The following is a 22,902-nucleotide window of genomic DNA, read 5'->3' on the forward strand; positions in this document are numbered from 1 at the left end:
ATCTGATCCCTGACAAAAGACTCAAATGACACTCGGCTCTGTCCCCCGGCGCCGCCCGCAGCCAGACCTTCGAGCCTCCGCGGACCCTTCTGCGCGCCTCTCGGATACCCGGGAAGCGACCTCCCGCGGCTGGGTCGCGTGGCCGGCCCGCTCGCGGGCTCGGGAGGCTGGGAGGGGTTGCATTTTCCAACCCCCTCCGAGACCCTCGGATCCTGTGCTGACCGAGCGAAGCTTCTGGAAACATCCCTGTGCCTTCTACTCTCAATTCCTCGTAGGCCCAAGTCCCAAGAGGTCACGGTCTCCCGAGAGAAAAGGAGCCACCCATCAATACCCACGCCAACCTGGCACCACGTGAACGCCCCAGTCACAGCCCCGGCTCCCTAAACCTGGCTGGCGGGGGGGCCGCGGCGGTCCCGCGCCAGCAGAGGGTCCAACGTGCCGTGTCCCCCCAAGTTCCCACTGTGTCCGGGGTGCGGGCTTTGCCCAAGTTTGCTGGGCGATGCCCTTCCCGGAGCCCGACTCGTGGGCCAGGCGGGAGGGGCGCGTGATTGACAGGCTGAACTACAGACTCATCTCTTACCTTAGGCCGCGGGCGCTGATTGGCTGCTCGCTGACATCCTCAAACCCGGCTGCTCCGCGCTGGGCTCGGGAGGGGGGCAGCTGCGGGTGGAGGTGCGCTTCTGACAAGCCCGAAAGTCATTTCCAATCTCAAGTGGACTTTGTTCCAACTATTGGGGGCGTCGCTCCCCCTCTTCATGGTCGCGGGCAAACTTCCTCCTCGGCGCCGCTTCTAATGGAGCCCCACCTGCTCGGGCTGCTCCTCGGCCTCCTGCTCTGTGGCACCAGGGTCCTCGCCGGCTACCCAATTTGGTGGTAAGACTCGCCTCTTATCTGCCCGCGGCCAGATTTCTCCGCGGAGCTCCAGGGAGGTGGGGGGCGCTAGCTGGGGGTGGGCTGCGGCAGGGCTGGGGCTCCTTTCTTCTTACCTCCCTCCAGCACCCCGACTCGCCCACCTCCCTGGATTTTCTGCTGGTGTCGCCTTCAGAATCCAACTCCTGGCTTCTCTGATAATCACCATTTTCCCTGCTACTCGCTGCAGAGGCTGGAGGACTTTCCCCGTCTCAGAAGGTCTCTTATTCTTAGATCCTAACCCTCCGCCCGTCCCAATCTGGGGGCCCCGAAGACCCTCCATTTGCTGGCAGTTGGCTTTCTGGAAACCCAGCGATGTCCCTGGGGCCCAGCCACTGTTCTTCTCCATTTTGGGGTCTTCATGGGCAAAATCATCCTGTTCCTTCATTGCCACCCTCACCTCCTCCGGCGCCTCCATCAGGAGATTTCCCCACAATAACCCCCCTGTGCCTTCATATTTTAGACCCCAATCGCTTCAGGGATCCCCCGGGGCCGGGTAGTGGGGGGTGGATTTCATCAGATTCTCCCCACTCTGCTCTAGATTAATCTGGAGCCTCAGAAGTGAATATGGTATTTGCTGATCCGAGATGCCATTGAATTCAGATTTAATTCATTTCTTGCTTGTCCATCCTGGCAAAAGCGGGGCTTCTTGAAAATGTAGTTGTTTGGGAGGGGGTGGGTTTGTTCTTTGACCAAAAACCCAATTCTCCATGTCCAATTCGTTCCTTTTGGAAAAACCCGAGGACCGAGGAGAAAGGGAGAGACGGAGAGGAGGATCCCCGTCCCCGAGAAATGTGGATACAAAAGACATTTTTAGTAAATAAGGCTGGGAAACCAGGCGCGGTGTTTTGGCGGGGGCCGGGTGGGGGGTTGTGCGTGTATGGGGGAACTGGCCGTGGAATAAACAGCCCTTTGGGAGCCCCAGTTCCAGGGAGTCCCCTTGTTTTCCAAGCGGCCTCATCGACACCCAGCAGGTCCCAGAGGCCAGAGGGGAAAGACACACTGAAACCAGTTCTCTAAATTACACCCCGCCTCTCCTCAGTCTCCAGCCCCCTGCATTCCGGAAAACTTTAATTAAAGAATCTTCCCCTCCTGGATGTAGGAGAGGCTCGGCCAGGGGGTGGGGGGGTGGAAGGTGAGGAGGAAGCATTTGGGATCTGTGAGTTAGCAGAGGGACTGTGGCCCCGGAATGAAAGTCACAGAGGAGTGCCACCTGCGCGTCCCCCTGCGCGTCCTCCTTTCCCTTCACCACCCTGGGCCCAGCTTGGGATAGGGGGAGCGGAGCCAGGAGATTTGGGGCCACACCCCGAGTCTGCCTGCAGCTGTTTGGGGGCGGCAGCATTTGTGTCTGGGTGTTGTGGGGGGTCAGGATGGGAGTAAGAGCAGGGCATGGCCAAGGGTCTCCATTTAGAGGGTACTGAGAGTTGCTCCCAGGACAGACGTCCAAGGGGAAGTCTTTCTTCTGCCCAGCCCTTCCTTCCCCGTGGCGATGGGCTGGCCTGAGGCCTCCTGTACATAAAGAAGTCCCCAGGGTGGCCGGGGCAGCCAGAGATGCCAGGTTGGGGGCTTTGTCAGTTGCGAGGAAGGCTGCTGCAGAAACCAATCCTGCCCCACTGGCCCTTCCCGACCCTCTTCCCATCCCCTGCCCAAGGCCATGCTGTTCTCTTCTTTCACAGGGACCTTGGGGGTGGGCGGGGAGGGTGGGAAGAGAGGCCTTGGAGCCCCATAGGCTGCAGGAACCAAGCGGGGAAGACCAGCTTCCCCTATCCTATGAACTGGACAAGAGCACTTCCTGGGTCAATGCTGGTGGCTGGGGGGGTCTGCTGTGTAATGATGTATTGGGGAGCATCCCGATAGGGACCACCCAATAGGAAGATGCTGGATAAACCTGGAAAGCCAGGACATTGGCCCTAACATAACGCTGGACACATGGCTTGTTTGGGGTTGGCGGGGACAGGGATGCTGCTTTGTCTGAGCAGTGTGTGTGTGTGTGTAGGTCTGTGACCCTAAGGAGTGTCATGTGTACACTAGTGTGCCTCTGTGTGAAGGAGTGTCCGTGCCTGCAACTGGATGACTGTGGACGTGAACTTGTGTGAGATGTGCCTGAGGGTTCCATGGCCCGTGACAGGGTGTACTGTGTATCTGCACACAAGTGTCAGCAAGTGGCTGATTCTATGTGAGTGTGTGTGTATGTGTATGAGACAGAGAAAGTCTAGAAGTATCTATGCCCATGTAAAGGTCAGCACCTGTGTCTGCTTATGACACCACATGACTATGTTCATGACCAGGCATGTGAGTGGTGTGTGTGTGCGTCTGCACGCACGCGCGCGCGTGCATGCGTGCACGTGTCTTCATGATTGTATAAGGGGAAAGCTCCACAGATGTCTTTGTGCATGGATATCAGTGCTCATGGCCATGACCTGATTGTATGAGTGTGGTGAGGGCTATGTCTGAGTTTGCCTGTGACCCTGTCCTCAAGTGCTAGTGACCATGGCTGGACCCATGGCTATGGATATGTTTGCAGACATATGACCTGTGAGTGTGAATGACATCCCAAACTTGGGTCCTTGGTGGGCATCCATGGTCCTGGAGGGACAGTCCAGCAGACACAGACAAGGGTCTAATGAGGAAGCTGCAAGGGCCACAGTGACCTGGGATCCGGGGCTGGGCAGCATGGGGAAGGGGGACGGCACAGAGCCTTCTTTGGCACAAGCTCATCCTGTCTGTCTGAGGACTATGGTCACCAGCCCTCCCCTCTTATACCGTTTGTCTTTGGGCTTGGAGCTAGGGTGGTGGGTGTCATGTTCTCAGGGCCGGGTCAGGGGGCCAGGGCTGGGACAGGGACAGTAGAGTAGACGGGCCTCAGATTCCTATTCCTACTCTGCCCCCCAGGGCGGCCAGATTCCAGTTCTTTAGCCCATGATGGCCTGCCCTCTTTGGCCCTGCCAGCTCACACATTCCCTAGGAGAGACTTCAGGGGGAAATAGTTCAGCTGGGATTTCTGCCCGTGTCACCCCTCAAGGAGGGCACCCCCATCCCAAGCGTTCTGTGCTGCTCAGGCCCCAGCCCTGAGAGAAGGTAGACCAGAAGCCTGAGCTACAAGGGGCCTCAGACAGAGGCTCATGGAAGGAAGAGACGTGTTCCAGGGCCTCGCAGCCAGGTACTGGCGGAGCTGGGACAGGAAGCAGTGGCAGCAGCACTGATTTCTATAATTCTTCTTGTCAGTCCCGGTTAGCGCCTGGTAGAGGAACTTGTCTTTCTTCTCCTTCCTGGGGGAAAAATGAACGATCTTATTTGGGCCCAGCCTAGTGCCTGCTGCATTCCAGAGGCAGAGGCCCTGATGGAAGGGGCCTGTGCTGGGGGTCGGGAGCCCACCTCTGTGGGACCCATCCCTCCAGGTCTCTGTTTCCTTTACTCAGGAATCACCCGCCTGCTCCTGCTTCACAGCTTGGGTGAAAGTGCTCCGCAGAAGTCAAGGGCAGGGAGCTGGGCGATAACAGTTGAGTTCTCTCTCCACCATCCTGGGAGCCATTTCCCCACTCAAGCGCTTGCCCTAAGCCCTGCCTCAGTTTCCCCATCTGTCCGATGTCCCGCTGCCTCCCCCACCCACTCCCACCTCCACCCGCCTTTCAGAGGCCTGTGAACATGTTCAGTCAAACCCCGTGGGGGTCAGTGGGCTGGGCCCAGGGAGGCACCTGGAGACGCGGGGGGAGGAAGGCCCCAGGCCAGGTGTTAACACTTGTAACAGGCAAGAATTACAGCTGGCTGGGGCTGGGGCTGGGGCTGGCGAGGAGCTGAGCTGGCTGGAGGCTGTTGATCCCACAGACAGACAGACAGACAGACAGATGGGCAGATACCAGATCGGATGGCCAGGCTTTAACCGGGTGGTCTCTCCCTTCCAGGGCAGGCCTTACCCTGGGGGGATGTGGTGGGGAAATTAATCCAGGTCTCTTGGAAGTGAGTTAACAGCCCTCCTGCCCACCCCACCCCCCACTGTGGGCGGGGCTTGCTGTCCAAAGGGAGCAAAATTGGTTGCTGATCTGTTTGTCTTCTTCTGATGGGGCCACATTTTCCCTAAAAAAACAAAAACCAACCAAACAAACAAACAGCAACAACGACAAAACGCAGGTCAAATGTTACTAGAATACCAGGAGCCTGGAGCTGAGTTATGTTCTTGGAAGAACCTGCTTTAATATGTGGGGGGGTGGGGGGATGGTATGGGGGGTGGGAAGGGGTCGGGGAAAACTCTCCCAGAATCTCAGAGCATTTTATCAACAGCTCTGTGGCCATGAGGTGAGGGGTGGGTAGTATCTGGGCCCTGAGCATCTCCCTCACCCCAGGTATCCTGAGGGCCTCTGGTCTGGGAAGGGCCTGGGACAGCTGCCTGGTGGAAGGAACTTTGGGGGGAGGTCAAAAGAGGCAGGAGCTGGACTGCAGTGCCAAGTCCTTTAGTGGGCACGTTCCCCTCCCTTCCTGCAGCTTTCCCAGTGGCAAACCCGGCCAGGCCCTGCCAGCACCCACACCCTCTGGCATCTGGGTGCTTGCTCAATCACTGGTTTAGGTGGAGAAACTGAGGCAGACAGAGAGGGCCCTAGGTGGAAATCCCCAAAGAATAGACTCAGCCAAGCAGGTATCTCCCACTCTTCCCACTACAGAACTTAATGCTAACAAACTTGAATGGTACTCAGGCAGATGTAGGATGGAGAAGGTGTTATGGACACGAAGCGGGCAAAGGGAGCTATGAGCTTGGGGTCTTCTCTAGGCTTTGACTAGGTCTCTCCTGGGTCTGGGCAGGAGACAAGGAGCTTGGGGTTGGGGCAGGAGAGGTGACTCTTCTCAGAGGAGGATGTAGCTATCGGACCCTTCCAGGGAGTGTGGGAAAAATGAAGACCTTTCTGGCTTCAGCACGTGGTCAGCCCAGGGGTTGAGGAGGACCTGGTCTTCTAGCCTTTTCTGCCCACCCTGCCATGAGCCACAGAATCCTTCTAAAGCCACCAAGGAGGGAAAGGACATTCTCTACTCCCTATCCCTAGCTGGGGGAGGAGGTGAGCCTAACCACTTCCTCAAAGGTTAGTGCCATCCTGATGCCACATCTACACATTTGTGTTACTTGTGTGCCAGGAAGTGGGTAGAGCTTGTGTGGAGAGACCTGTGTCTGGGTGTGCAGTTTACCAGGGACTGGCTGTGTGACCCAGGATGAGTCCCTTTCCTCTTCTGTGCTTTAAGCCCCGACCTCCGTCTGGGCTTCATTTTTCTTGAGCAGCCTGAGGGATGCCTTCTGCCTCTTGGAGTCTACAGGGCTATGACAGGGAGCTGCTTCACGACTGTGAAGCAGGGAGCTCCAGGTGGCCCCAGCGCCACTACCCCCGGGAGCCTATCTCCCCCAACCCTCCCTCGCCATTCAGACAGTCAGAGCCTGCCTTAAGCAGCCCAGCCCTTTCGCTCTGCAGCCCCATCTGACCTACATCCCAAAGCTGGCTGCTCCACTACTGCCAGGCCTGCCTGCTTGCACCCCCAAACCTCATTTTCTCCAAACACTCACGTTCCTCTGGAGCCAGGCTGCCTGCATTCACGTTCACACGCTGGGTAACCTAGGGCGAGTTCACCTTTCCGAGCCTCAGTTTCCCCATCTGTAAAATGAGAACAGTGACTGTTTCTACCGCACAGGGTTGTTGTGCAGATTAAATGAGTGAGTACACGTAAAGCTCCCTAAATAATGCCTGACATACCGGAAGTACTATATACATATTATTTTCACCCCCTGTGTGCAAGCTATTTTGACTCCTTTAAGTCCTGGATCTAGACTTGCCTCTTCCAAGAAGTCCTCCCAGGTTGGCCCCACCTGGCTCTGTTTTCTCCTTATCCTCAGAGCCAGCTTGCCCCGTTATACTTGGTACTGGTGACCATGAGCCTGTGGCTTTATACTTAACCTGAGGAAGTTAGGCTAGGCTAACCTAAGCTCAGCTGTTTGCCTGCCCAGGAAAGGGGTGGGTAGAGAGGAGGTAGGAGGGTGTAGTATCCCCTAACCCTCCTCCCATCCTACAGTTGGCTGGACTCTTGCAGCCACTGCCATTTCCAGCTGAGCCACCTTGGGCTAGGCCAGGGAGGGGTAGCGGAGGCAGGTTCACGGCAGGGGGGTTGGGAGTGGGGGAGTGGCACTGGGGCCGCCTGGAGCAGCCCGAGCAGAAGTTACTCCTCCAGGAGCTGAGAGATGATTCAGAAGGTGATTTATAGACGGAAGGCAGAAAGCTTGGCTCCTGGCAGAGGCCTGCCGCTTAATTACATTCTTCGGGGGGTGGAGGTGTGAGTGGGGCAGCATCAGGGGAGCACCTTCTCCTCCCTCCCCCTCCAGATCTTGTCCCTGTGGCTGCCCCAACTCCAAGCAGGGTCCCTTGGTCTCATGCTGCTAGAGAGGGAATTCCCTGTTCTCAATGAGAGACTAGGCCGGGGGCCAGGAAGAGCTTCTGGGGGTCAAGGGGGTGGAGAAAAAGGGAAGATGCCGGAGTCCCAGCTCCTGGGACTCCTGCAGGGGAGTCTGGGATGCAGAGGGGGCTGGAAAACAGGACTGCCTCAGGAAGATTACTTGGTCTCCTCCCTGCTCCTGGGCAACTGAATAGCTAACCCACCTGGGCAGAGGGTTTCTAGAATCTTCCTGAGGGTGCAACCCCATACTTTCCCCCCAGTGGCCTATCCTACAGCTGCTTCTGGGTTTTCCCTTCAAGTTGACTCCTTTTCTGTTGCTTGGTTCTCAGTGGGCTGGGGGCTGGGGATCTGGCTCTGTGCTCAGAGATGAAAACCCAGTTCTTTGGCATTAGGCAACCTGTGGTACGTGGCACAGTGGCCGCCTTAGATCCAGAAGGTTCTCCAGGCAGGGTCAGCCTTGCATCGGAGGGAGAGAAACTTTCCTATCCTCACATTAAACTAATGTCTCAGGGAGTCGCCACAATTCAACTGCTAAAGCTAAAATCACTTCTGTGCTGCTAACAAGCAGTCCCCGTTCTGTCGGTTACTGGCTGTGGTGATGTCTGGGTTCCCTCTATGAACGCTGACCCGTGCGGCAATCAGCCTGCCATCTCTCCACTGTTTCTTAGTCCCTATGCAGCCTCCATCACGGCTTTGAAACCCCCAAACTCCGCCTCTAGTTCTTGAGGCCAGCAAGGTGTGTCGGGGGCAGGGGGTAGGGAAGCCCAGGCCGATGGAGTCTATTTAGCGTGCACAGCCGGGAGGAGTTGGCAGGGGTCAGGATGGGGACACTAGACAGCTCTCTGGTTCCCCCTGAGGCGAGCCTTCTCAAAATGGCCTCATTATGTGTGTGGAGTGAATTCCAGAAATGTCAGGCACACCCATACATCTAGGGGAAGTATGTTGGGAGACAAGAGGGGGCAGTGTGGGGTGGTGGGAGGTTTCTGGGCAGGGAGTTAGGAGACCTGAGACCTGGCTCTGCCACTGGTTGCAGTGTGACATTAGGCAAGTCCCTTCACTGTTCGTGACTCAGTAAATAGGGGAGTTGAACAAGCTGCTGGCCTTGGACTTCCAGCTATTCGGATTATCTGTGTCTGGTTAGTGGCTGGGGGCAGTCACTGAGAGCCGACCTCAGGGCAGGGTGGGGAGGACTGAGCCCCAAACTTTATACTCAAATGGGTGTGAGATCATGGATGAGTCTCTAACCTCCCCAGGCCTCGGTTTTCTCATCTGCAAAATGGGCCACGAGAAGGCTGTTAAGAGCTTCAGAGGAATAATCTTTATGAAAGCCCTTGAGAAACATCAAGTTCTTTCCAGAGAAGCTCTCTATCATTGCTGGCCCTACCAGAAAAGAGGAGTAAGAGCCAGCCCCTAGTCAAAGGGTGCTGAGGATGGACCTGGCAGGACTCTCTGAGTCTTTGAGCTTGAGATTTGGTATTTCCAGCAGAGGAGGAAGGAATGGGAGCTGGACAGGGGAGTTCTCAGCTCCTTCCTGAAGGGGTCTTGAGGTTCAGTGGGGGACACCGAGGGGAGGGATCAGAGGTCGGAGGTCAAGTGGCCACAGGGCATGGCCAGGTTCACCGGAACTAGTGCAGAGATCACAGGCCTGACCTGGGCTTAGCCAGGGGTAGGATTTCTAAGCAGGGACACAGTGGTGGGAGATGCGAGTAGAGGTGAGGAGGAGTAAGGGTAAAGGGCCAGGAGCTGGAAGGGGCTCTTCTGAGGTCTGTGGCCACCAGGAAATCCTAATCACCTGGATGGGGACCAGCAAACTGGGAAACCATTCACTCAAGCTAGGCTGGAAAAACAGGAAGGACCGTGTGTGTGTGTGTGTGTGTGTGTGTGTGTGTGTGTGTGTGTGTGTGTGTCTCTCTCTCTCTCTCTCTCTCTCTCTCTCTCTCTCTCTCTCTCTCTCTCTCTCGGGGGTGGCGAGGGGGATGGGAGCAACAGGACCAAGCGCCCTGCCCCTGGGCACAGAGTCCCACTTATCTGCCAGAGCCAGCTGGGCCAGCGAGGAAAACCGAGGAAAACCAATCTCTCCTCGCAGGGCCCATTAGGAATGCAAATACGGGCCGTGGCAGCGGGAGTGAGCCAGCCTCCTACATCCCGTCCAGCTCCTCGGCACGTATCTTCCTAACCTGGCTTTCTGAGGCTGTCTCTCCCCTGCTCTAAAACCTCCCATGGTTCCCCACTTCTTGTCTGGCACCGAGGCTCCCTAGGCTTGGCCTCCACCCATATCAGCCGTACCTTTCATAATCCCCCACGAGCCTCCCAACATCCCTCTGTGCCTCTTCATGGAAATACTTCGCCACCTCCTCTCTCCCCTCCCCACACGCAACTGCTGAAATTCCATTTTGCTTTCCATATCCAGATCAAAATCCTCTTCCTTTGGGAAGCCCTCCTAGATTCCCGAACCACTGCCCTGCAAGCAGGGAGTGTGTCATCACTCCCTTCCCTCCCCACCTGCCCCCAGCCGTGCCATGTATTCCCACCACCTTCTCCCACGGGCTGGGGGCGTCTTCTGCTCCTCGACCAGACGACAGATACCTTTTAGCCGCCTCGTGCTCTCCTCCCCCAGTGCCGAGCCTATGGTGGGGGTCAGTAAACAAAAACACAGCTCCGTGCTGCGTGTAATACACTCTGTAAAGGCAAGCGGGCAAAAGAGGTTCTGAAGAGTGCCAGTTGCACACGTGAATCAAGACAGTGTCGTGAGCAGACTGAAGGAGCAGAATGAATTAAAACCTCGTCCCTGGGTGTGACCCAGGGTTCAGGGCTCGGAGCACAGTGCTTCCACTGACTTTGAAAGGCAGCTGAAACTGATTCCCATTGCTCAGCTCAGGCCCCACATGGCTAACAGCCCCTAGGTTCAGAGGGTACCCAAGAGGATGGGACCCCTGACCTGAGTAGGCTGCCGTCCCAGAAGCTGAGGTGCACCTTGTCTCCATGGGCTCAGTTCCCCTGGGATTATTTTTTCCATCCCAGCTCCATTTGCAAATGTTTCCTATCAGTGTCGTATTTCTCCCTCACAGCTCACACGATGCTTAGGTGTCTGAGTCTTTAGCTTAAAAATCCCATTCGGTGGGACTTGTTTCCCTATGCAGGCGTGGGTCAGTATGTTTGTTAATGGTGCGTATGTGCCGGTCCCTATACCCACATCATGATTTAGAACGAAACCCTGCCCATTTTACAGATGAGGACTCAGGTCACGAAGCCTGTGCTCTGAACCCAGGCTCTGTTGGGCCCAAAGCTTTTTTTTTTTTTTTTTTTTTTTACGGTACACGGGCCTCTCACTGTTGTGGCCTCTCCCGTTGCGGAGCACAGACTCCGGACGCGCAGGCTCAGCGGCCATGGCTCACGGGCCCAGCCGCTCCGCGGCATGTGGGATCTTCCTGGCCCGGGGCACGAACCCGTGTCCCCTGCATCGGCAGGCGGACTCTCAACCACTGCGCCACCAGGGAAGCCCGGGCCCAAAGCTTTTTCCTTCTACCACCATTCAGACTCAAAAGTGGACTTCTTGGGAATTCCCTGGCAGTCCAGTGGTTAGGACTCCACGCTTCCACTGCAGGTTCCCGGATTCGAGCCCTGGTTGGGGAATTAAGATCCTGCAAGCTGGCATGGCCAAAAAAAAAAAAAACAAAAGTGGACTTCTTACATGCGGCAGGAATTTACTTATTCATATTCTATGTTGGTCCTCAAAGGATGGCTTTGAGTCAAGATTACATTTGACCTTCAACTTGAAAGCTGCTGCTTTGTGTTTGTTGATACTATTTCTGAACCTCTGGGAGGTCTCTTATTTGGGGACATGTGCAAGTCATTGGCAAGCTTTCCACATCTACGAAACTGGCAGTAGTGGCCCTGTGACTGTTTTGTTGCCTGGGTGGGAGTGGAGGGAGGGTGGCCTTGGGCAAGTCACTACTTCCGGGCCTTCGTTTTCTCACCTGTGAAATAGGAAGAAGGTAGTCATGACCTCTCACCCCTCACATTACTTCCAGCTGTAAGATTTCTCATTCTACTTAATCCCTTATGCTCCTTCACATCCAGCCCCCATCACACATACCAGAAAACAACAGGACAGAATCCTCTTTCTTGCCCAAACCAATTCTTGTGTTAGTATCTCTGATATAGATTATTTTTTACTTGACCTTTATACTTCAATATTCACCTTGATTTCTCCCTGAGGAGCTAGGATGATTCCTCCTTGTAGTTAAAGTATGTTTCCCTTTCTGTCCTGTGAGAAAACTAAGTCAAACGTGAGCTCAGGCCTTGCACCTGTATTGACCTTGACTTGGTGTATTTGTCATCTTCTTCACCTTAATCCTGATTTTCTATTTTCATTTTTTTATTCAGTGCCATGTGTTTTGTGTTATAAATTCCTTGAGGGCAGGCACTGTCCCCACACCGCTGTCTTCTCTGTGCCTGTCAAGTACATAGTAGTTGCTCAATAAATATTTATTGCCTTTGGAATTTGTTGCCTCAGGCACTTCAAATCCTTCTGGAAAGAGGCAAGGCATACATAAATTTTATTTTATTTTTTTAAATTTAATTTTTGTGTGTGTGTGTGTGTGTGTGTGTGGTACGCGGGCCTCTCACTGCTGTGGCCTCTCCCGTTGTGGAGCACAGGCTCCGGACGCGCAGGCTTAGCGGCCATGGCTCACGGGCCCAGCAGCTCCGTGGCATGTGGGATCTTTCCGGACCGGGGCATGAGCCTGTGTCCCCTGCATCGGCAGGGGGACTCTCAACCACTGCGCCACCAGGGAAGCCCCATACATAAATTTATTTTTGTTTGTTTGTTTGTTTGTTTTTTTGCGGTACGCGGGCCTCTCACTGTTGTGGCCTCTCCCGCTGCGGAGCACAGGCCCCGGATGCGCAGGCTCAGTGGCCATGGCTCACAGGCCCAGCCGCTCCGCGGCATGTGGGATCCTCCCCGACCGGGGCACGAACCCGCGTCCCCTGCATCGGCAGGCGGACTCTTCAACCACTGCGCCACCAGGGAAGGCCCCCCCATACATAAATTTTAAAAAAAAAATCTTGCTCTATTGGAGAGCTGGCCCTGACCGGATTGTTTTGGGTTGCAGGAATTCTGATCGGTTTCTTTCTGTTTCTTTACCGTCAGAGTGTCCCCCAAGTCTACAGAAGCTTTTTCTTTGGGAACGTCACCATCTTTTCTTTTCTCCATGAACTTCTTCATCCTAAACTTGAAGCTGATACATAATTTTCCTCTTGGGAAGCTCTCTTATTTCTGGCCAATGACTGTGCTTTCCTCTTTCCCTGTCTCCCTTCACTCCTGGTTCCTCCCACCTTCCTTTGCCCTGGAAGGCAGCCAGTGCTATTGAGGCCATTCTGCAGGTGACGGGATGCCCTGGTAGCATCCACCCTGTCTCTCCAGCTGGGCTGCTACCACCTCCCGCCCCCCAGCCATCGTGAGAACTGCTGTCGCTGTGGGCACAGGTGGGAAGGAAGAGGGAGGCCTGGCCGAACATCACACACGACGAGCGCCAGGATCCCTCGCTGCCAGCCAGGCCCTTCCCATTAGCAAAACCCTAGCGGGGCACTGGCTTGACCTGGGAGGTGCTAAGCCCCCACCAGTGGGTGGAGCCTCAAGGAGGGACAGAGAATGGCTGGCGAAGGGGGGCCGGGCTGGCCTCACCCATCCGCCAGCAAGGTGTCCTCTTAGCCTCTCACCTCCTCTCTGCTTCTGCACCTCTGGGACCACCCTCCTCAGCCCCTAGACTTCAGGAAGGAGAATGCCGAACCACAGGCCGGGTGGTCCTCCATCCTAACTGAAGCTTCTGCAGGAGAGACTCTGCAGCCTTCCTCAGCTATCAGTAAGGAAGGAGTCTATGACCTTGACACTGTCCTTGAAGCTAAAAGAGCCCCATGAGATTGGCATCTTCATCCCCATTTAATCTGTGAGAAAATGGAGACTCTCAGAGCCCAAGCAAGGAGCTGGGAAGCAAGTGGGGAGGCAGGATTTAACGTCCAGCTGATAATTCATTGTGTATGGTGTGTGCTGAGGGAACACAGCACATACTTGAACTCATCCTCCCAACAGCCTCGGGAGGCAGATACCCTTGCTATCCCCATTCTACAGATGAGGAAACTGAGGTCCTGAGGAATCCACTCCATTGCCCAAGGCTCCACAGCTGGCAAACCCCAGAGCTCCAACCACGACACAAACTGTCTGAAGCCGAGCTCGCCAGGCTTCACAGCCTGTGACACCACATCTCAACAGTCAGGAAGTTCCTCCTTAGGTCTGACTGCAATCTTTCCTGACTTAGTCCAAGCCCAGATTCTCTCATTTGGTCTTCTGGGGTCATGAGCTTCATAGTAGATTTTCAGCTTGACTCAAGGACCAGGATGCATTGCTCACTGAGTTTTCCTTTTTCCAGTCTCAGATGACCCAGTCTCCTGCGCACCTTTAACCATCTTGTTCTCCTTCTGATCTCTCTCCAACTTCTCTACGTCCTTTTGCAAGTGCTGTGACTCATAGCACAGCTGTTAGAACAGGGCAAAGGGGTCCTGCCAGGCCCTTCAATTTAGAGGGCTCCACTCTGGTGTCCTAAGGCTGCACCCCTCCCCACAGGGCAAGGAATCTGGGGCCCAAGGGGTCATACCCACAACACCTCACCCCCAGCCATGCTCTGGGTACTCAGAAGTATCTGCAAGGCACCCTGAAGAGCCTAGCTTCAGTGGCTGTGAGTCTACTTCTGGGCTGGGTGGACCTCTGTCTGGGGTTCATGCTATCAGGTCAGGCCATGCTGCTGGTGTGTGTGCCCCTAGGGATGAGAGTGGTAAAGGAGAGGCCATTTGCAGGGCCTGTGAACGGAGCCTGGAGGTTCAGTCGGGGTGACCAGTGTGGATGAAGCAGGGATGAGGGGGCTGCTGGCTGTGAGCTGGGGGCTGGCTCTCTCCATGTCACTTTCTAGCTCAGAACGCCGTGGAGAACCTAGCCTTCCAGGTGGTGAATAAGACAATGGAATTTTTTTTAGCTTATTATTGAAGAATACCTAAATAAAAGTACATGAATTATAAATGTGCAGCTCATCGAGTTGGATAGAATATATATACATATATTTTTTGAAGTATAATTAATTTACAATGTTGTGTTCATTTCAAGTATACCGCAAAGTGATTCAGTTATACATATATATATATTCTTTTCAGATTCTTTTCCATTATAGTTTATGAAAAGATATTGAGTATAATTCCCTGTGTTATACAGTAGGTCCTTGTGGTTTACCTATTTTATATATAGAAAAGATATTTTATTTAACAGTTTGTTAACCTGACATGAAATTTTTAAATATTGGGCGCCTGGTGGATGAGGCTTCCTTTAATACTCTCACCCCAGGCCCTGTAAGTGTTCCAGCCAGACCTGGGGACTTGGACAGGAAACGGGGTTCCCCGGGGTCTGACTAGCACAGAAGCTGGAAGAAGCCCTGCTTTCTCCATCTCTGCATCATCTTATCATCTTTCTCCATCTCTGCATCATCTTCCTACCTTAGTAGGCTGACTTCCTTCTACATCAACAACACTTCTAGCTCCCTTGCAGTCTGTGGTCACCTCTTAGCTTCAAGTCCCTTTTGATAAACTGGGACCTTGTCTTACACAGTCTTGGCCTCAAAGGATTTTCCTTCGTAGTTGGTCAGTTTTGTCTTCTTTCTTTCTTTAATAAAGACATATAATCCAGGCTGGATTATATTCATTTTTTTTCTTTCTGATTTTTAAAAAAATATTTACTTATTTAATTTATTTATTTTCTTTCTTTCTTTTTTTTTTTTTTTTTTTGGTCTGTCTCGGGTCTTAGTTGCGGCATGTGGGATCTTCACTGAGGCATGTGGGATCTTTCACTGCGGAGTGGGCTTCTCTCTAGTTGTGGCACGCAGGCTCCAGAGTGTGTGGGCTCTGTAGTTTGCGACACGTGGGCTCTCTAGTTGAGGCATGCGGGCTCAGTAGTTGTGGTGTGCATGGGCTTAGTTGCCCTGTGGCATGTAGGATCTTAGTTCCCCGGCCAGGGATTGAACCTGCGTCACCTGCATTGGAAGGCAGATTCTTTACCACTGGACCACCAGGGAAGTCCCAGTTTTGTCTTTTTTTTTTTTTTTTAATTTATTTTGCCTGCATTGGGTCTTCGTTGCTGTGCGCAGGCTTTTCTCTAGTTGTGGCGAGCAGGGGCTACTCTTTGTTGAGATACATGGGCTTTTCACTGCGGTGGCTTCCCTTGCGGAGCACGGACTCTAGGCGTGTGGGCTTCAGTAGTTGTGGCACTTGGGCTCAGTAGTTGTGGCGCATGGGCTTTGTTGCTCCGTGGTATGTGGAATCTTCCCAGACCAGGGCTCGAACCCGTGTCCCCTGCATTGTCAGGCAGATTCTTAACCACTGCACCACCAGAGAAGCCCCCAGTTTTGTCATTTTCAAATGGCCCAACAGAAGAGCATTCAACCAGCAGGTCTGACTGTGATGTTCCACCCTCTTTTTTTTTCTTTTTTAATTAAAATTTTTTCTTTATTTCTTTTTTTAAAAATTTTTATTGAAATATAGTTGATTTACAATGTTGTGTTAGTTTCAGGTGGTGTTCCCCCCTCTTTAGCATGGCCTGTGAAACCCGGAATGATCTCGCCCCTTCCTGACTCTCCACCCTAACTCACCTCCCACCACCACATCCTCACCCTATGACCTACTTTCACCTGCACAGGTGAGAGCCTGGACGTTGGGTGATAGCAGTCCTGGGCTCTAGATGGTTCTGCCTTTAATATCTTGGTGACCTGAACCTGTCTGAGCCTCAGCTTTCTGTCTGTAAAATGAGGAGTAAAGGATGAGGTAACACATGAGAGACTTAGTATCGTGTCTGGTGTCCACCCTTTGCCATCAGTGTCGCTTTATCATTTGGGTTGTTCTCACACTACCTCACATCTCCAGGCCTTTGCGTTTGCCCCACCTTCTTTGGAATGACTTCTGGGAACTCCCCTTTGTTCTTCAAAGCACAGTCCAGGCACCACCTTCTCTGTGCTTCCTTCTTTCACACCTGGCCCCAGCTCAGCCCCTTCCGGGTGTATCCGTTTCATTGATTAGACTGTGAGTGCCCCGCAGGCAGGACCGGGTCTCCATCACCTTTGCGCCTACATCACAGGGATAGCGCAGGGCACACATTGCATCCTCTATGACGGGTGGTAGGATGAAGGGACACCATTGAGAGTCACCTGCCAGTCGCAGGCTCAGTCTGCAGCCCCAGCTAGATTCCCATTGCCTCTGTGAGGCCCTCCTAGGAAGACCTGGGACCCCTGTCACTAGTTACCTCTTCATGTGCATCTGGCTTGTCTTCCCAACTAGAGGGTCAGCCCCTTGAGGGCATGATTCTGCTTTGTATTTCTTCATATCCCAAGTAAGCCCCACACGTCATCCTGAATATTGCAGGAGCACAGCTGGTAATAGTATTGGTTGGTTGGCTAATGCTCCGGGCTCCTTCCCAGGCAAGCTTGAGTCCAGGCTCAGCTGGTTCCCACTCTCTGGGACAGTTTTCCCCTCACTCTGTGATTTCCCAGAGAGTCCAGCTCTGAGCTTCTAGCCTCTGTGCTGGAAGGCAGCATGGTGTTCCAGGAAGAGGAGTCAAACCGGCCTTGATGTGAATCTCAGAAGTGCTACTTAATAGCTCTGGAAATTTGGGTTGTTAAAAAAAAAAGTGAACCTCAATTTGTTCATCTGTAAAATGGGAGCAAAGATTCCGATCTCAGGGCAGTTGTGAGGAAGAAATGAAATAGTACTCAGGAACTGAGTTAAAGATGAAGAAGTATTAAATGAATTAAGGATGTTCTGAAGTCATTCCAATGTATCAAGGGTCATAAGATATTCTATCCCAGACCAGGCTTCTTTGGAATAGGAAGATCTGAATTCCTTCCAAAACAGGAAAGGCCATACTCAGGGAAAGCTGTACACTTTGTGGCTGTTGGAGTTTTTTGGGGGGGATTCCTAGGACTGGTCTGTGTAGGTTTAATATGGCCCTAGTTAATGGCTAGACACTGGCCATTTCAGCCCTGCTAAGTACAGTGAGGAAGTTTGACTGGGGTACCAGGCGGCCTGGGTGGGATGCAGGCTGACCCAGGGATGGCAGTCACTGTACACTTCCAACCTTTAGGGGAGAAGAGCCTGCTGGACCATAGGAAGGAAGGTGAGGAAACCGAGGCAAAGAGAGGCCACATAATGCTTTTTGTTCTTAAAAACATTTTTGATTGCAGACTGATACAAAATGTTTTTTATGATGTGATGCTTGATGCACATGAGAGAGTAAACATACCATAAATATAGGATATAATAACAAGATAAAAACAACCTGGGCCTTACCACACCCCTGAAGAACCAGAATATGATCAAGGTCATTGCATCTATCTGTGGGGTCCTCCCCGTCCTATCCCAGTATCTCCCTCCAGGCATGATCACATTCTGAATTTTGTATATTTATTCCATCACTTTATTATTTTTTTAATTTTTATTTATTTATTTATTTATTTTTGGCTGTGTTGGGTCTTCATGCTTCATGTGGGCTTTCTTTAGTTGTGGCGAGCAGGGGCTACTCTTTGCTGTGGTGCACGGGCTTCTCACTGCGGTGGCTTCTCTTGTTGCGGAGCATGGGCTCTAGGCGCACGGGATTCAGTTGTTGTGGAGCGCAGGCATCAGTAGTTTTGGCACGTGGGCTCAGTAGTTGTGGTTTGCGGGCTCCAGAGCACAGGCTCTGTAGTTGTGGCTCACGGGTTTAGTGGCTCCGCAGCACATGGGATCTTCCCAGACCAGGGCTGGAACCCGTGTGCCCTGCATTGGCAGGCAGATTCTTAACCACTGCGCCACCAGGGAAGTCAGTATTCCATCACTTTAAAATAGTAGTTCTCCCAGCTAGGAATGCCTAGACAATATACATGTTTTGTTTATTTTATTTTATTAAAAATTTTTTATTGAAGTATAGTTGATTTACAATGTTGTGTTAGTTTCAGGTGTACAGCAAAGTGATTCAGTTTTATATATATATGTGTATATATTGGGTTGGCCAAAAAGTTTGTTAGGGTTTTTATCATAAGATGTTTGTCTGTTCCATCTCCTCTCAGTGGGCGAGTGTCTTGAGGCGCACATGAGGCAGAATAGCTCTCTGGGAGGGGTACCTACCCAGGAGTGGAACTTTGGGGCTGCAGGACATATGAAAGTTCTACCTTGCAAGTTGATGCTCAACTGTTTTCCAAAGAGGTTGTGCCCATCTGCTCTCTCATCTTTGCTCTACATTTTCACTGACACTTGAACTCGTGTGGGTTCACTCTTGTCAGTCTGGCAGCTGTAGAATGTGGTCTGTGATCTTCATTGGCAGAGGTGGGACTGCTTTAAGGTCCCAGAGTTGGGAGAAGCAGAGGCAGGGCTGGGACCCTGGGGTTCATGTCGACACATAAAAATGCACATTTGGGGGAATTCCCTGGTCGTCCAGTGGTTAGGACTCTAATGCTTTCACTGCCAGGGCCGGGGTTCAATCCCTGATCAGGGAACTAAGATCCCACAAGCCGCATGGTGCAGCCAAAAAAAAAAATGTGCATTTGGAAGAACATATGGCCACGTCTGGTGTGTCTGGTGGACATCCTCCCTGACCTCCAGCTCCTCACGTTGTCTGCCCAAGGGCCAGAGGGCGCCACTGGCTATTTGGTGGCAGGGGCAAAAGTAGCTAACGGAGCTCCAGCCTTCCCTTCCCTGGCTCACCTCTTCACCCCATCATCTTCCCCTTCGTACCCTCACTGGGTGTGAACGCCCTGCCCAGTATTCAGAGATAAGGCCACTCTTCCCAGGAGTCCCCATCCCGTCATCCCCACCAGAGCCAGGGCACATTTTCCTCCTGGCCCCCTCTCTGCCCTTCTGTCCCAGTGGGCCACCCTGCCTGAGTTACAGCAATAACATCTCTCAGGTGCCAGTTTATGCCTTTTTTTTTTTTTTTTGCGGTACGCGGGCCTCTCCCTGTGGTGGCCTCTCCTGTTGTGGAGCACAGGCTCCGGACGCACAGGCTCCCTGGCCATGGCTCACGGGCCCAGCCGCTCCGTGGCATGTGGGATCTTCCCAGACCGGGGCACGAACCCACATCCCCTGCATCAGCAGGCGGACTGTCAACCACTGCGCCACCAGGGAAGCCCTATGCCATTTTTTTTGGCTGTGCTGTGCAACTTGCGGGATCTTAGTTCCAAGCGTGGAGTCCTAACTACTGGACTGCCAGGGCATTCCCTCAGGTGCCTTTTCAGGGAATACCAGAAGGTGACTTCTTCCCCCAAGCCTTCATCCAAGCGCTGGGACTCCCTCCTTCTGAAAGAAAAGCCATGAGCTCTTCAGTGCACATCAGAAACCGGATGCGGCTGCCGTCACCTACTGGCATCTCTGTCCTCACTGTTAGGTCCTTACTCATCCTCCCTTCCTGCCCTGGAGCAAAACGCTACTTCCTCGGGCCTCCATTGTAAAGATAAAGGGGTCTTAGGGCCCCTTTACTGACCAAACAATTCTTTTCCGTCACTCCTCCATCTGGCCATGACCTTTCTGGAGTTTTTCAAACTCCCGTTCAGAGCGGTCACCTTCCCGGGAATCTTCCCAGTCTAACTTCCACCCTCTCTCCCGGGTCTTCTGCATACATTTTGGGTCAGAGCAGCAAGTTGCAAACTGTGTTTCTTACACCAGTCCCACATAATCCTGCTGAGGAGGGCTTTTGGGGTCCAATAAGCTTGGGAGGTGCCACCTGCTACTTCCGGCCTCTTGGTGTTTGTGGTGCTCAGTAGCATCTTAGCATCTTATATTAGCAACACAGAGAGGCCTGCAGGCATGATCCTTGTTTTCATTTGTTTAGTCTGTTTTCCAAAAATATTTACTCTCTCAAGTAACAACTTATTACCTGTTTGGAAACTGTGATCTAGGAGATTCTCCTGTCCCTTTTACGTGTCAGTTTGTCCTTGTGGTCTTATTCATCTCAGCAATTGGACTATGATTCCTCTGACTATTTTTTTTTTTTTTTTGCTATGATTCCTCTGACTTTTAAAAATCATTCTGTGTGAACTAGTTCAGTCCAGAGCACCCATCCCAGAGGGTCTTGAGTTGAATGAATGCATGAATGGATGAATGAAGCAATCAGCTAATCAATTGGTCAATTTAGCCGAATCCCCTTTCCTGTGAGGCTGGCAGAAACCAGGCCCAGCCGATCTTTGTACCCTGGGGACGTGGGTCTCCCTGGCCAGTGTCAGACCCTTCCCACAGTATTTGTACAAAGCCTAACCCCATCACCCCGGTAGAATGCATCTCTTGCATTCGGTCTCCTATCGTTTTCGTTTTAGGCATCTATCTCCCTATGAATCTGGGAGCCTCTGCAGGGCAAGGACCATGTCACACTCACCTCTCTGTTTTCCCATGAGCGGGTGCTCGGTCCCCACCTGCTGAGTAATGAAGCTCTCCACCGACCTCTTCCAGAGAGCCGGTGGAGCACTGTGGTTAAGGCTGAAGGCTCTGGAGTCAGACTGGATGTGCTCCCGGCTACCCGGGTAACCTCCGGCAAACTACATAATCTCTGCAGTTCAATTTCCCTCCCCCGGTGAGGGTGATGATAACAGTACCCTGCGCACATGAAATAGTACCTGGCATGGAGATGGCATTGGTCTGTTAGCACTTATAACAATAGCAACTACCATCTATTGTGCCAGGGATTGTGATAAGGGCTTTACCTACATCCTTTCAATGACTCCTCCCTCCAGTCTCTTTCAAGTAGGTGATGTTTACATTTTTCCACCTCATGAACTGGTGGTAGCAAAGGGACCAGGACTCAGGTGAGCCAGATCGGCCCGTAGTAGGCGGTGCTGCTCACCATGCAGGGACTGGGCATCTCCTCTACCTCTTTTCACCTATAATTAACCCTAATGAGAACCTGACTTATCCTCTAGCCTTCCCAATAAGATGGAAGTCCATCGCAGCGTTGGGTTTTACGTGTCCGCATGCGCATAACAGCGAGCACATTCACGCATGCGCATAACAGAGAGCCCATTCGGTGAGAACGAGAGGCCGGGGAAGTTACCAGCACCTTCGTGGCTGACCCAGAAAGACCGAGATACTGAGGCAGGACTTTGAGACTACACAGCAGAAAGTCACCCGTGAGTCAGCAATGCTGCCGAAAAGGCAGAGAGGTCCTGGAATTGCTTGGTATCACCGCCCCCAGCACCTGGCCCGGGGCCCCGTGTGAGCCTGGGAAATGTTCGCAGGCAGGACGCCTATGGTGGCGTTTACCCAGCTTGGTTATCCTGGTGAAAGATGGGAAGATTCCTGAGGGTTATAAAGGGGCACCCGGATTTGCGGGGGAGGGGGCGCATCTCCCCGACTTCTGAAATGAGCAACCTGGAGTCTCCTTCCGCACGTGGCAGCTGGCCTTCTCAGACCCCGGAGGCGGACTCCATTCTTCCCCAGCGGTCACGGGGTTGACCATCCTCCTCTTTCCGTACTGGCCAGGGCTTTATTCTAGCACCTTCCCCGGTTTGACCGCACAACAGAAGTGAGAAGTGGGGGCCTTGGGAGAGGGGCTGAAGCTGGTGATGCGAACCAGGAGGTTTAAGATGCACATGCCAGAGGCTGTTTCTTTTGGAGCAGAGAAGGTTGGGGGACTTCATTCCAGGCAGGTGAGCGGCTGCTGCCTCAACACCTGAGAGCACAGGTCACGGGGGCCCAAATGGCGGCTGGAGGGCCGGTGGTGCGGTGAGGGGGGAGGATCTCCCACCAGCTGTCATGAGGCAAAGGCACCCCCGAATGGAAGCAGCCAGTGGATCTGGCAGAGGGAGTGAGAGAAGGGGGTGCTGAGATCTTCCCGGCCTGGAAAGAAGAGGGAATTCCCAGGAATCCCTCTACGGATTGGGCTGTAGCAAAAGCTTGAGTCTGGTCAGGTGTCAGCTTTTAGATTTTTATTCTCTCCACATGGTGCAGTGTGTTTGTTCTGTGAACAAAGGAGAATCTGAATTCCGTGAAGGCTTGGAAGCACCCCTTCCCCCAGTTGGCTGAGTTGCCCAGCACCTCAGCTCCTGGGACCCCAAGTGAACTCCCTCATCGGGGCCATGGAGCCTCCTGGGGGCCTTTGTTTTGTGTCAGCTTCCCCCAGCGTTCCTTCCAGCTCTGAGGGACCCCTTTCCAGGGGGGCCAGCCCTGTATAGGGCCCGGGCCTCTTTCAGGTCCATAGGTGGTCCCCACTTCACTGCCTATGGGATCTAAACTCATCAGCTGGGACCTCAAGCCGTGGCCTCCTCCCTCTTTGCTCCTCGGGTTTCCGTGTTTTGAGTCACAGCACTGTCTCAGAAGTGCCCTTCCTCTTCCTTTTCTGTCATAAAGATCTACCCCAGAGCACAGCCCTTTGAGGTCTTGTGGATCATCCGCACCCATCCCGCTCTGCGTGTGCCTTCCGTCTCCACTAGGACGGTCTGTGTGCTGGCTGGTCCTCTGTTCCTGTGCACGTGGCCTGCCCGTTCCGTTTTACCCTCCTCCAGGTCAAGGACGTGACACTGT

The 22,902-nt window shown here is 53.1% G+C and overlaps 1 protein-coding gene across 1 annotated transcript in view; it reads left to right on the plus strand.

Moving 5' to 3' along the window:
- Positions 1–793: 793 nt before the first annotated feature.
- Positions 794–22,902, plus strand: part of WNT3 (Wnt family member 3) — a gene marked incomplete at its 5' end in the record, with an annotated part of 47,507 nt that continues 25,398 nt past the window's right edge. Inside the window, one exon of the mRNA XM_079725036.1 lies at positions 794–873. Coding sequence (XP_079581162.1) covers positions 794–873 — 80 coding nt within the window. The remainder of the gene's footprint in view (positions 874–22,902) is intronic.

Source organism: Hyperoodon ampullatus (assembly GCF_949752795.1).
Source record: "Hyperoodon ampullatus genome assembly, chromosome: 19".
Classification (NCBI taxonomy): domain Eukaryota; kingdom Metazoa; phylum Chordata; class Mammalia; order Artiodactyla; family Ziphiidae; genus Hyperoodon; species Hyperoodon ampullatus.